The sequence below is a fragment of the Oryza glaberrima genome, chromosome 3 (assembly GCF_000147395.1).
Source record: "Oryza glaberrima chromosome 3, OglaRS2, whole genome shotgun sequence".
In the NCBI taxonomy this organism is placed as follows: Eukaryota; Viridiplantae; Streptophyta; class Magnoliopsida; order Poales; family Poaceae; genus Oryza; species Oryza glaberrima.
This window is the reverse complement of record NC_068328.1, coordinates 5886751-5901078: the sequence shown is the minus strand read 5'-3', so window position 1 is coordinate 5901078 and position 14328 is coordinate 5886751. Positions and strand designations below refer to the sequence as shown.

General features: G+C 47.4%; 2 protein-coding genes across 2 annotated transcripts; one reads left to right on the top strand and one right to left on the bottom strand.

Annotated features, from left to right (window-relative positions):
• The first annotated feature begins 1977 nt into the window (after nucleotides 1–1977).
• Nucleotides 1978–6745, top strand: LOC127768347 (sugar transport protein MST4). The gene is made up of 4 exons (XM_052293901.1): nucleotides 1978–2209; nucleotides 2985–3304; nucleotides 5182–5306; nucleotides 5411–6745. Exons 1-4 carry the CDS (start codon nucleotides 2080–2082, stop codon nucleotides 6381–6383), a joined length of 1548 nt encoding a protein of 515 aa, XP_052149861.1. The 5' UTR covers nucleotides 1978–2079; the 3' UTR covers nucleotides 6384–6745.
• Nucleotides 6746–6956: 211 nt separating this feature from the next.
• LOC127768346 (protein OBERON 4-like) lies at nucleotides 6957–13029 on the bottom strand. The gene is made up of 3 exons (XM_052293900.1): nucleotides 8619–13029; nucleotides 7704–8339; nucleotides 6957–7342 (listed from the first exon to the last, which is right to left on the bottom strand). The coding sequence occupies exons 1-2, from the start codon at nucleotides 12364–12366 to the stop codon at nucleotides 7774–7776; spliced, it is 4314 nt and encodes a 1437-aa protein (XP_052149860.1). The 5' UTR covers nucleotides 12367–13029; the 3' UTR covers nucleotides 6957–7342; nucleotides 7704–7773.
• Between the last annotated feature and the right edge of the window lie 1299 nt (nucleotides 13030–14328).

The following is a 14328-nucleotide window of genomic DNA, read 5'->3' as shown; positions in this document are numbered from 1 at the left end:
GCTCCACGCGAAGGATTTCTCGCGAAATCGTCACGTACCTTACGGTGGCAACTCGTGTATGCAGCGCCCAAGGATCGAGCTGTGATCAATCGTGCACGCGTCAAGCGTCAGCGAAAGAAATTCCATGGAAATTTTCACCATGTTAATTCGTGAGGCTTGAGTACATTTGTCGGTGTGTACACAATCAGTTCATGGTCGATCAAGTGGAGTAGTTCCATCCGGTAAGCGTCAAACATCGTATCACAGCACGATTCCGACGACAAGGAGTTCACCCAGTTCGATCGGCGTACGTGAAAATTCCCATAGGCACGGAGAGTACGTACGTGCAGATTGTAAGTTGCAAAACGGTGCCAAAATTCAAATCATCTACCGAACGTGACGTGATGTTTGCGCAACACGTGTGCGTGGATATTACCGGATTTTTGGCTTTGAATATTAGTTGATCGATCTGACATGACCACTTGACTATGATACGGTTGTATGAACTCAACAAGAGTGAGAGCGTGCGAATATTTTTCGATGTTCAATTCGTTGATATGCAGAGAAGAACGAAGCAAAATTAAATTTGTGTAGACATAGGTACGGAGGTTATTTGGAGAGTGACTGGCCGTTAGACCACACGTTTGTTAATTCGTGTTCACGGTTTTTTTTTTTTGTTCTTTCTCATGAACTACACATGGCTGATTAACGGATACCTATTAATTATTACTAGCAACTGTGTCCGGTACTACGTACGTATATCTTATACAATCATATCTTAATGAGAATCACGAGTAGATCAAATCCAATAACAATACAAAGATGACTAAACTAGCAGCTCTTGGGCAAGAATAGCGGCGGCTAATCACCACTGCTTGTGTTCTGATTAAACGCCGTAATCTACACTAGCTACTACTAATATAGTACTATGAGAATGTTTAGATGCAGAAGTGTAAAGTTTTAGCGTGTCGTATCGGGTATTATATTGGGTGTTATATGGGGTGTTCGATCACTAATAAAAAACTAATTACAGTATCCGTCAGTAAACTGCGAGACGAATTTACTAAGCCTAATTGATCAGTCATTAGCACATGTTTACTGTAGCACCATATTGTCAAACCATGAAGCAATTAGGTTTAAAAGATCCGTCTCGCAAAGTAGTCGAAATCTATGCAATTAGTTATTTTTTTTCTATATTTAGTACTTCATACAAGTGTTTCAACGTTTCATGTGATATGGTGTAAAATTTTAGGGTGTGATCTAAACAGACCCTATGGTACCACGTTTACTAGAAGGAAAATATTACAAGCTAGGTAAGCCGACTAGCCGAACTAGAAGTCATTTTCTTTAGCTCGCATTTTCCACAGAACCACAATTTCCCAAGTAATAGTACTACACTACTACTCCACCATGTCCATCGCACATGTTGCTTAATTTTCCTTAGCAAATATTCAAGTCAAGGTCCTCCATTCACATGATCAGCTCGCCAAAGATTCAAGTGAGCATCACCGTACAGTACCAAGACAGCAACCAGCGTCAAGGCACTGACATGCGGGCCCGCCTAACGCCAGGAATCAATACTGTAGTACCGTACATCCAGCGTCAAAAAGGCCGGCGTTCAAACTTCAATATATCCAACTATATATCCAAATTTCCAAACTGCTGCTCCTACTTGCTCTCTCCCTCTTTTCCAAAAGGAGCTCAAAAAGCTTTAAAAAAAGGTTTTAATTTGGATAAGCAAAAAAAATTAAAGTGGGATTTGAAAGTCTTGTGCTGCTTATGCAACAGTCGCAGACTTGCGGCACGGCCAGCCTCCGGCCCGTGGGCCGCCGGGAAAGCCGTCGCTGACCGGCCGGCTAGCCAGCCCGGGAGGCGACCCGGCGGTGGGTCCCACTTATGCCACGTGGCCGCATCCTGCCTCTCCGATGCGTTTGAAATGTCTCCCCCCGTGTGATCGGGCTCCCACTCCCTCTCTATATATAGCGAGCGGCTTGGAGCCCTGTGAGTTCATCGTCTCCATCTCCTGCTTGCTCTTGGTAGCTAGCTAGTGGAGATCGCCGGAGAGGAGAGAGACGACGAGAGAGAGAGAGAGGGGGCAAGATGGCGGGAGGGTTCTCGGTGTCGGGGTCCGGGGTGGAGTTCGAGGCGAAGATCACGCCGATCGTCATCATCTCCTGCATCATGGCGGCCACCGGCGGCCTCATGTTCGGCTACGACGTCGGTATCTCAGGTATATATCTACGCACGGCCGGCCGCCGGCGATGTCCGAACATGGCCATGGCCGGCTTTGATGTCCTTCTGTTGATTAGTTGGTTCATCTCGATTATTCATATTGGTGTCTCCTGCTTGAAATTGAGTGAGATTCCTCTTGCACGTGTGTGTTATCGGTTTGATCTGTCTACATATTTGTGTTATCTTGCTATGGATAAGCACATATAAGCGCAAAGATTAAAGCGAAACGGATGATTTTATCCTTGTCATTAAATACCTACCATTTACAGAGGATCAAAAAAGATCTTGCCATTTTATTGAGTCCATTTGGTGCAATTTTATCCTTTTTCATTAGTTTCCGGCTTGTAGTGCTCCTACAGTCCAGCTAGTAGTATGATTTTCTTGAGGATCCCAAAGCATTAAAATTTTTAGATGTTATTTTAGAGAAGGAATCGAGTGTTATGAGCTAGCCACCTGCTTTGACAGGCTGGTAAGTCAATGCATTTGTTTATCCACGGATCACGTTTCTTGCAACTCTCTCAGCTTTCTTTCCTAATTTTGTGTGGCCATGTTCCCTTTTTACATCTAAGCCAATAAATTCCAATTAAAACGGAAAAAAAATCTTATTCACTCTCTGATTCAACCTTTTCCATGGCGCACTAACACAACATTTTAAAACATTCCAAGTTCATACTTATACATGCCATTTTTGCCACAATAGATGACGAACTTTACGACTTATGAAACTAAATAATATCCGTTGAAAATCTTGTGAATTTCTTTTTCTTGGTTAGGCGGAGTGACATCGATGGATGACTTCCTGCGCGAGTTCTTCCCGACGGTGCTGAAGAAGAAGCACGAGGACAAGGAGAGCAACTACTGCAAGTATGACAACCAGGGCCTGCAGCTGTTCACCTCGTCGCTGTACCTCGCCGGCCTCACGGCCACCTTCTTCGCCTCCTACACCACTCGCCGGCTCGGCCGCCGCCTCACCATGCTCATCGCCGGCGTCTTCTTCATCGTCGGCGTCATCTTCAACGGCGCCGCCCAGAACCTCGCCATGCTCATAGTCGGCAGGATCCTGCTCGGCTGTGGCGTCGGCTTCGCCAACCAGGCAAGCAACTTTCCAATAATCTTATCGTTACAGGCTTACAGCATTATATCATTTCATATAATAAGCTATGGAGTTAAACAAAGTCATTACGCCTTATACTATTGTTTTCACTCATAATTTGCACGGATATTTCCATGTTCCTTTTTTCGTCCTGTACTTTCTTCGCAACATCATCTTCTTTGATTCCATATATTATTGACTAGTACTAATATAAACTGATACTACTCACTTGAGTCCAAAAGTCTTAGCACAGAGTTTAAGTCAAACATATAAAGCGGTGGCTGGTTTGAGAATTTGCATCACAAGCAAGCCGAATTTTCTGCTTCCATGAAAACGACGTGCGTTCCTGCCTGCCTAATACTCCTATATGAACCACCGTCCTGATTAGAATTTTTATACTCGAGTCGAGCATATACATTACTAAAAATTATATTTTTATACGTATTTCTTATGGCGTCGGATACTGGGGTAGTTAGTACTGTACTTAAACACGGGGCCCTTCGTAATTGCCGTAATTTTGGGGTCAAACGCGTAGAAGTATGGGCATATATATACATGGATTTATGGACACCTCGGCCGGTGCCGAGAGAGTCTTGATCGTGCATGACTTGTGTTCGTCTACGTTGACATCTTCCATTGGCAGCAGCATGCGTGTGATAAACTTTTTAAGTTCCAAGATTCCGATGTCCTCGTGACTCTCCTAGTTTAGGATTAGCCACGCTTCTTAATTAATCCTTACTGAACCTGGCTAAATTACCCATTTTTTGTTGTCCAAGTTTGTAGTCGAGACGTCTGAAGAAGTTGCAGCCAACCAAGAGGCGATAGGTGTGCATGATTTTACAGCCGGTAGTTTTGCGTGTGGCTGCCTGCTATCTGGCCGTCGCAGTTGTTATCAACGGAGGAATCGACCTGTGTAGTGTAGCAACAGACTTGTGTTTGTCACGTTTGTTGGAGATTGGTCAGCTTTGTTGACTGATCTTTACAGCAACTGCTAGCTAGTTACAGCCACAACTGTCAATTCCTCAATGGATGCAGCTAGGAATACACACATGCTGTTGCAGCTTTGGCTTGCTCTGGTTTGATTTTTAAGCAGAGGCTGCTATGGCTGTCCACGCATATGCCACACGGGTCGCAATATGTAGACCTTTGGTTTGGTTCACTGAGTTTTGGGCTGCAAAGTACCAGTTGGCTGCTAGTGTGCTTGATTGGTAGGAGAGTAGGAGTAGTACTTAATTTGCTTGGCTTCTTCTGAATTTATTCGTGTCTAATAGATGAAACAGTAGTTTACATATTACGCACACTCGCCAACATATGGGACGTCTAGACTCAATTATGAAGCTGCCAAGACAATAAACTAAGTATGCAAGAGGTTTAGTACAGGACAGAGTTCATGTGATCAGTTATTCAGTCACCACCTAACAAGACTTTGATGGAGGCCTAGGTTCAACAAACATTAGAGTGGTAGCAGCAGTCAGCAGACACTATCGTACTCGTAGTAGTAGTCTAATACTACCATATGTACAACTACTACGGTTTGTTAATTCCACCTCTACCGATCAGCCCCCTTGATTATGGTTAAGATAACAAAAACTATCTTCTCTGAATAACAAAACTATCTACATAATTCAAGGGTCATGCCGTATTGCCATGTGATTAGGTATTAGGTTCAACGCCTAACCTAGCTTGGGTTGTTATTATACTCAGAAATACGCACGGGGAATTTATTGGCAGAGTTGGTGCCTTTGTAAGTTTATTATTACTACTGAATGATGAGCTAGGTATCTGCACGCTAAACAAAGGCGAATCAAGTGTCACTTTGGGCCTAATGGGCCTCGTCAAGCCCATCTGAATTTAATAACAGAGGTGAATACGTGCAGGCCGTTCCATTGTTCCTGTCGGAGATCGCGCCGACGAGGATCCGCGGCGGGCTCAACATCCTCTTCCAGCTCAACGTCACCATCGGCATCCTCTTCGCCAACCTCGTCAACTACGGCACCGCCAAGTACGTCACACATCATCATACACACACATTCAGATACAAATGCAATGCATTGTACGTATGATGATGAACTGACATGAGCTGCATCATTTTACGTACGCATGCAGGATCCACCCGTGGGGATGGCGGCTGTCGCTGTCGCTGGCCGGCATCCCGGCGGCGCTGCTGACGCTGGGCGCGCTGTTCGTGGTGGACACGCCCAACAGCCTGATCGAGCGCGGGAGGCTGGAGGAAGGGAAGGCGGTGCTGAGGAAGATCCGGGGGACGGACAACGTGGAGCCGGAGTTCAACGAGATCGTGGAGGCGAGCCGCGTGGCGCAGGAGGTAAAGCACCCGTTCCGCAACCTGCTCCAGCGCCGGAACCGGCCGCAGCTGGTGATCGCCGTGCTGCTGCAGATATTCCAGCAGTTCACGGGCATCAACGCCATCATGTTCTACGCGCCCGTGCTGTTCAACACGCTCGGGTTCAAGACCGACGCGTCGCTCTACTCCGCGGTGATCACGGGGGCCGTGAACGTGCTGTCCACGCTGGTGTCCGTCTACTCGGTGGACAGGGTGGGGAGGCGGATGCTGCTGCTGGAGGCCGGCGTGCAGATGTTCCTGTCGCAGGTGGCCATCGCCGTCGTGCTGGGGATCAAGGTGACGGACCGGTCGGACAACCTCGGCCACGGGTGGGCGATCATGGTGGTGGTGATGGTGTGCACGTTCGTGTCCTCCTTCGCGTGGTCGTGGGGCCCGCTCGGGTGGCTCATCCCCAGCGAGACGTTCCCGCTGGAGACGCGGTCGGCGGGGCAGAGCGTCACCGTGTGCGTCAACCTGCTCTTCACCTTCGTCATCGCGCAGGCGTTCCTCTCCATGCTCTGCCACCTCAAGTACGCCATCTTCGCCTTCTTCTCCGCGTGGGTCGTCGTCATGTCGCTCTTCGTGCTCTTCTTCCTGCCCGAGACCAAGAACATCCCCATCGAGGAGATGACCGAGAGGGTGTGGAAGCAGCACTGGTTCTGGAAGCGCTTCATGGACGGCGCCGACAAACACCACGTCGTCCCCAATGGCGGGAAGAGCAACGGCGCCACCGTTTAATTTAGTCGCTGAACTGTTCTATATATATGTCACTGTCTCACTGATCAAATCACGGTTGAGAAACTACACCGATGCTATGTATCAGCTCATGCGTGGCCATGTGAGATTGATCGATAAGCAGCTAGCGACGGCATGCAAACTTAAGGGTAGTGTAGCAATTTCGGCTCTGTACGTACTGCAAGCAATGGCGAGTATTTCAATTCGGAGTGCTTCTTGAGTTTGTAGTTTGTTGTATGAGTTGTATCCTTTTATGTTTCTCCGAGCAAGCCTGACACGAGTTGGCGCCTCAGTGTAACTTGCAGAACAGAATGCCATATATCTGCACCTTTTTTTTGCCAAATTTTAATTCTGGAGCTCTGAAATTCGACAGTTTTATGCATATAGTCGGTGACGGTGAGGGTACAGTTCAATACTGTATATCAGCAATGTGATCCCAGCAGGAGCGGCTGGCGACACATTTCCGGATTGCATTTCACACTCATTCCATGCCGGCGCATTCCCATGCACGTACGTGGCCGACGTACAAACGCTGCATAATTTAGATAAAAAAAAAAAGGAAACTGGTAATGCATCTTCTCACTGAAGATCAGAACCATAAACCTTATCATAATTTACATACGAGAAATAATTCATGCCTACCTATACTATTGCCAACATCAATTCATAATTTAGATGCTGTCTAGCTACGTTCTGAAATTCTGCTTCGAGGACCTTGCAGGCCTGATTACTGTGCTTCAGTTTGTGTTCTCCCTTGCAACAGCAATCCATACTGGATTCAGAATTGTATTTGACCAAACAGGTTTTGCAACGATTATGATCCACTCGCCTGTTCTCATAAGAGAACATTCATGCTCATCTTCATTGTGATGCTTAAAGTTGCAGATTTGCAGTCTAGCACCCTTCCATAAGAACTGTCCAGATATGTAGTAAGGCACGCCACGCTGATAAGAACTGCCCTCCTGTAAACAAGATAAACTCCAAAACGTCACTATTTCCCCTTATTTTCAATTAAGGGATGTGATGCGGTGCACCTAAAGATAAGTATGCAAAAGAACAAAGCCAGTGCCAAATTGGCGCACAATAAGTCATAGGTCATTGTCTTCAGTCTTGACTGTTAAGTCTAAAGCCACAAAAACAGTTAACTCCACACAGACTTATAACAGCAGATCAGTAAATAAAAGTGAAGTATATACTGTAACAGCTAAAGTTTATTGCACATCATCAAAACTCAATAACAGATTGTTAAATAAAACAACAGAAACATAAACTATATCAAAATACTAGAAAATGGATAATCGTGCAGTAAGTCTTAGAACTTACATCACATGGAACCTTCATTAGGCAAGTTGAGTAAATCCTGGTATCTTCAACCCAGAGCTGTTATCTTGGCTCATGTGCTAAAATTTTGTTTTGTTGCTTCCATCTTCAACAATAATTCCCTAATACTACCTTCCATCCTTGTTTTCATGCTGAGAAATCGATGGTGTGTCCTTTCAATGACTTGCAGTTCTTCAATCTTTCTTTTGCGTTGCTCTTGTAACTCATTTATGTGGAGTTCACCTATTTGAGTAGCATAATGTTCCTCTATTTGTGCATGTTTAACCATGGTGACGTGTTTCAGAGTCTCAGCTTCTTTGCGTGCATCATTGGCACGTTGCTGGTACATATTTGCTTCAGCCTGCTTTAACCTGATTAGGGCATCCAGTTCATCAACAGTAGGCTTATTATCAACTGTCTGGAAGTCAGTTCCGCCAAATTTTCTAAGCGTTGATGGGCTCCCGGTGGTTGAAATTACTCCTTGTTTTTCTAAAAATGGAACTCCCTCCAGGGTCACTGATGGTAGCCATGATGGTGCCTTTCGACTTGAACTAGGAATCCCATCTATTCTTTCAGCAATGTTGCATGGAATGCCCTTCAGTGGTACTGATGTACCACTACCAGCGTTAGAATTGTCATCTAGAACAGGGAAAATCGAGCATTAGCCTGGTTTTATTGCCAAAAGACCATTAGCATCTCTAATATAACAACATGATATCAGAACATGGATCACATAATCTTTTTGCCAATATAGCTGATACTTCTGCTATAGCATTGTGTAAAATATAGAAATCTTATTTCTATTTCCAGAAATATAAAATATCTTACAGGACAACAAAACAAAAAACAAACATCTTTATCAAGCATGAAAATGATAACTATTATTTTTTTTATTATGAACTATGATTAGTAGCTTACCAGAAAAGAATGCCATGATATATTTCACTACTTCAGGATGATAGGCCCTGTTTTCCAGTTTAATTATCATCTGTTTTACAAAGTCCCTGACTCTCTTTCCCCTTGCATCATCACTTGAAGAAAAAATTCTTTCTACGTACTGAAGCTCCCTAACCAGAGTCTCCATCCTCCATTGCATAGCACATGTTCGGAAGACTTCCTTCACAAAACCAAACATCTCTGATGGATGCCCACAAGCAGCACAATGAAACTGCAGCTCATTAGTACTATATGCCCTCGAGCCACTTCCCCCCTTCCGAATAAGAGAGTGGCGCAGGCCACAATCAGTATGGCACCAGTGAAGACATACGTCACAACCAACCCAACTACATGTATTAGATGCCATGTCAAAATTTGAGCAGACAATGCACATGCAAGAACTACAGAAACCAGTCTTCCGTTGGCAAACTTTACAATCACAATCATCTACTGGTAGAATGCTCTTGCATGAGAGATTGCGGCATTTCAAATACAGAAAAATGTCAACCAAATCACATGTACCAATGCTATTACTTTTCTTCATAAAATCTGGAAGACCAGTTCTTATAGCAACGAGTATCTCCAGCAATACGCGTGGACACCTTTGCAGCATTTCACTATTCAAGTCAGACCTTTTTTTAAGTGCCTCCTGCAATGCTACCACCTGCCCTCTTTTATCCGCATCAGCTATGATATCAGAAATGGCCTCCCTCAAGTATGTTACAGAATTGCTTGTCATCTCGTCAAGCATCCTTCCTGTATGATGCAAAGGTTCTGATACTATCTTGGAAATAATCCTTTCGATGACACCAGCACCATTAAGGACAAGTTGTTGCCCATCCTGCCGCTCACCCCTTGTAAGACTGCTGCTGCTTCTCTCTCTTGTGAGCTGCCTTCTATGTCTACTTTGTTCAAATCCTGAATCATGAGAATCCCGACTATGAGTTGGCGACAAAACACCTGAGATCCCTGCGCGCCTGTGAATGTCCTTGGAAATCCCATTGTTCTGCACATTCACACCAAGAAAGGTCTTGTCCGGCAGATTACCATATTTTACTGTATTCTGAAGAACTGCGGTAGGTTCCCTCTTCTTAGTAGATTCATTCGACAACTGAGCTTGCCATCTTGCGCTGTCGCTCAACTTATCAACACCCTTAAATAAAGGTTTACTGCCGACTGAATGCTCATAGTTGTCTAATGACTGTTGGGTAAGTGAGCAACTAGGATTGTGAACAAATGTTTGAGAATTGGTCAATGATACAGAACCTGTGAACCCTTCTGAATTTGTGCGGAACGATGATGATGGCAACATTTGGGAGCATGTTGCAAGGTCTAGAGATTCAGATCTGGGAACTGAGCATTTGAATTCAGGATTCTGTAAACAACCTGATAAGCTAAGTGAAAGGTCAAGCCTCCCTATCTTAGGTGTGTCATCTTCCTGCTTTACAGAAACAGTCCCACTAGATTTTAGCACCTCTGTTCGGTCAATGTCAGGTTGCAGTGCTAAGTCAAATGATCTTCCTACTGAACTTCCTACCCCTATGTCTTCTTCTTTACTAAGGACATCAAATGCTATACCCTTTCCTTTATCTTCAGCACTAGGTTTCCCCATAATTAAATTTAAAGCTGTACCCTCTTCCTTCCTATCCCCATTACATTCCTTGCTTGGTTGAAGGAACACATTAGCACCTACTGAGTTTGCTTCCAAACAAAAACCTTTTACTTCCTTCTCGATAGTTTTGTTCTCAGCAGCTGCCTCTTGTTCTGGGACTTCAGTATCACTTAATGCAACTATATTTTCACGGCCATCCCTCGGGAGTGCCTCTTCCACATGTTGAGACGCATCAGGTTCAAATGATTCACTCATCTTCTTGCTGGATATAGTACCTTTTTCATTTTTTTTCATTTCTGGGGCCCCTTGGCTTGGAGAGGTCGCCACCTTTTCATGTACCAGTTCCTCTGTAATAGCCGACTGCTTGCACTTTTTAGCTATTTCAAGAGCACTACTGGGACAACCGTCTTCTGCAGTTATTTTTCCATGCATTGCTTCCTTTACAGTGCTAGGTGAATTTCCCTCTCCCACCACATCAGCAGTTCCATCTAGCACCAGCTCTCCTTCAATCGTTTCCTTCAACATATCAGAATCAATCTTCTCTGGCTCAACAGCATTGGCAGTTCCATCTATTGATGCCATTCCTTCCTGTGGTGTCACCTGCAGAAGACCAGATGAAGTACTACATTCAACCCTGTCAACATCATTGGCAGTTTGATCTCTCGTTTTCCCCAGAAGAGCTTCTTGATGCATACCGCACAAACTGACCTTCCTAACCACATCAGCAGCATCAACAGCTTCATCTAATGCCATCGCTTCCTCCTGAAGTCCTTCTTGATGTATGCTGGATGAAGTGCCCAGCCCAGATTCATCAACAGCGTTGGTTGTTTCATCTTGTACAGGCACCTTTTCCTGAATAGCCGCCTCCTGGTTGCTAGATGAAGTGCCATTCCCAGCTTCATCAACAGCATTAGTAGTTTCATCTCGTATAGTCGCCTTTTGCTGAATAGCATCCTTCCGGATGTTAGATGAAGTGCTCTGCCCAGCTTCATCAACATCACTAGCAGTTTCATTCCGTATAGTTGCCTGTTCATGAATAGCCTCCTCATGTACACTAGATGAAGTTCTCTGCCCAGCTTCCTCAGCAGCATTAGCAGTTTCATCTCGTACAGCCGCCTTCTCACAAACAGCTTCCTGCTGGATATCAGACGAAGTGCTCTGCCCAATCGCATCAACAATGTTGGCAGCCTCATCCCGTATCATCGTTTCCTCCTGTGGCACCTTGTGACTTCCACTGGATGAAACGCACTGTCCAACTTGATTGAGAGCATTGGCAGCCTCATCTTGCCCTTGCACCTCATGTCCTCTCCCCGTTGATACTGCGGCATCTGAGGTGGATTTTTCATGCCTTGTATGAGTTACCGTTCCTGCTTCTGCAATCATACTATCCTTGATCTTCCCTTCTTCCCTCCCTGCATTGCGAGCAGCAGATGAACCAGCCACTCCTTTACCATGAGCTCCTAAATCCCCTCTCACACCGGATTCCATTTTTTTCACCTCACCGCGCTCCGGTCCTTTCTCCTTGGCATGCCCAGAAGACTCGATCTGCTTCCGGTGATCCACCGCAGCAGCGCGGGCCTTGGTCTCGGGATCTGGCGCAACCTCCCCTTCCTCCATCTCGCTGATGCCAAAGCTCTGCTTCCTGGACTTCTCCACCCTCGCACCATCAAACCTCCTGCTAGACTCACTGGGCAACCGCAGTGGCGGCGTCGGCGGCGACGCCCCGGACCGCCTGGGCGCCGCCCTGTACCCGTCCAAACCTTCCGAATCCCTCCACCCGCCGCTCTGCCGCCTCCACGCCGAGCTGCCGCCACCGTCCCGCCGAGACCGGTCGCGCTCCGAGCGGAACCCCTTGGGGAACTCCCGCCGGAAGCCTGAGAAGCTCTCGGACCGGTGCATCGCCCGGTCCCCGCCGTACCCTCGCGGAGATGGGGACTCCCTGTACCGGTGGTCGTAGAAACCACCGCCACCGCCGCCGCCGCCGCCGAACCCCTTCCGGCGGTCGAACCCATCGCCGTCGTAGTCCCCCGGCCGCCGCCGCGGCGGCGGGGGTCCTCGGTCGTAGAACCTCCTCCGGTCGTCGTCCATGTCATCTCCGTACGACCTCTGCCGCTTCATGGCGCCGCCGCCGCCGCCGCCCGGAAATCAACTGCCCCTCCGATCCGCCGAGGAGAGCGGGGGCTGCAGCTGCTGGGTAGTAATCAGGGGGGGAGAGATAAGGAAAGAGAGGAGCAGCTTGTACGGGGAAAGGCGTGCGCGAGATGGCTACCACCGCCCCCACTCCCCCATCCGCTGCTGGCTTGGCTGCTCGCCCTCCGCTTGCTTCCGGGTCACTCCTCCCCTCGATGTCTCCTTCCTCCTCCCGCTCGCTCCCGGCCACCACTTCACTGCCCCCACGGTCGCGGTCAACGGCCGTCACCTGGATTTGGACCCGGGTCGGAGATTTTTTCACCACCCCGCTGAGCACCGCGGTTAAAAACGCCTCCTCCTCTCTGTTTTTCTTTTCCTTTTTCACCGACGACGACGAGAGGGAGAGGGGCCGCAGGACACACACGCGGGCGCCTGCGTGCGGCGGGACCCGGGCGACGGCGGTGGGGTAAACCGGGGACGCCTGCGCCACGTGAAGGTGAAGCGGATCCGGAGCGGGGGGGCGGAACAGGGGACGCGGGGACGGGGCCGCAGCGGCGCGGCGCGTGGTGCGGTGTGGGATTCGGGCGCTCGGGGGTTCGTGCGGCGGTGGTGGTGGTTGGTGGCGAGTTGGGGATGCGGTGATGGGTTTGAATGTTTGATACTCCTACTCGTTTGATGACGGGTGGTGGGGGTGGAGGTGGGAGGAGTCGGAGCGGAGCAGCGTGGTGGTGGCGTGGGTGGGTCAGCTTTTTGACTGGTGTTTGCCTAGATAGGCGAGCGGTTAGCATCAGCGCTTTGACTTTTTTGACCCCACAAGCACAAGGCACACACCACCACACGGATGCCTTCCGTCGTCTCGTCTCCAAGTCCAAGCGGGCTGTGTGTTTCTCTCATTTATAATTTTCTTTTCTTTTTCTTCGCTCTGAAAAGAATAAAAAAAGGGCAAAACAATTGTGGGGCTTTGGTGGGAGTATTGTTTCGCTCGCCGCCTCGCTTCGCCGACGCTGGGAGGACCAATAGTGCAAGAGTGAGAGAGGGAGAAAATAGAGAGGACACAGCACAAATGATCGTAATCCATTTTTTTTTATAAAATTAAGGCCAAAAGCTCAAATCTTGTGCTTTCACGTCATCATCAAATTCTGAACTGTTGGATGAATGTATTAGATTGCTTCTAAGACGTTTGATGCAATACAGGATAGAGCCCAACCCATCAGTCATCGGGTGAGTCTTTTCGCCTCTTCAGTGCTAAATGTAGCCCACATGAACACATTGGCCAATCTCTACACACATGTATCCAACCCGTCTAACCGTATAAAAGATCTTTATGGTTGAACGCTCCTTCAGTTGACATGTGCTACCTAAATTATCTACAAATTATTGATAGGTTTGCTAAAAAGAATTTCTCTAAGAAAGCTATTTGTTTATTCTGTTTCTTCTTGAGATCATATCTCTTATCTAACAAATTGATGTTAACTAAATCCCGCAGCAACGCGCAAGGCATCCTCTAGTTTTTTTTAGTTATAAGGCCATATACAATACACCACTGTGAATAGTGGTTTCAATCCTCCCCATTAGAACCGTTGTTCCATAAGCCCTTGTCGTGCCTGTAGAGGTCATGGTTGCCTCGGCACGCTTCGGCTCTTGAGGTGTGAAACCACTGTTTAGAGCCACGCATTGGGGAGAACCGGAGCCTCTTGATGTGCTTGGGGAAAAAGGAGAGGTCGAGGAGGGCTTGCCATGGTCATCATCGCGCTCTCACCGCGGCCGTTGTGGTCGCCAATCGTCGGATCCAGCGAACTCACAGCCAAATCTACCGCTCGCCACTGTTGTGGTCGCATCGCCATTCCCCAACGAGGTTGACGGATCTGGCAAGCTCGCGAGCCCCTCGACCACAAAAAGAGGGTGGGAAGGGAGAGGCCAGCGGCCAGATTCGATGTCGTTGTGGGGATC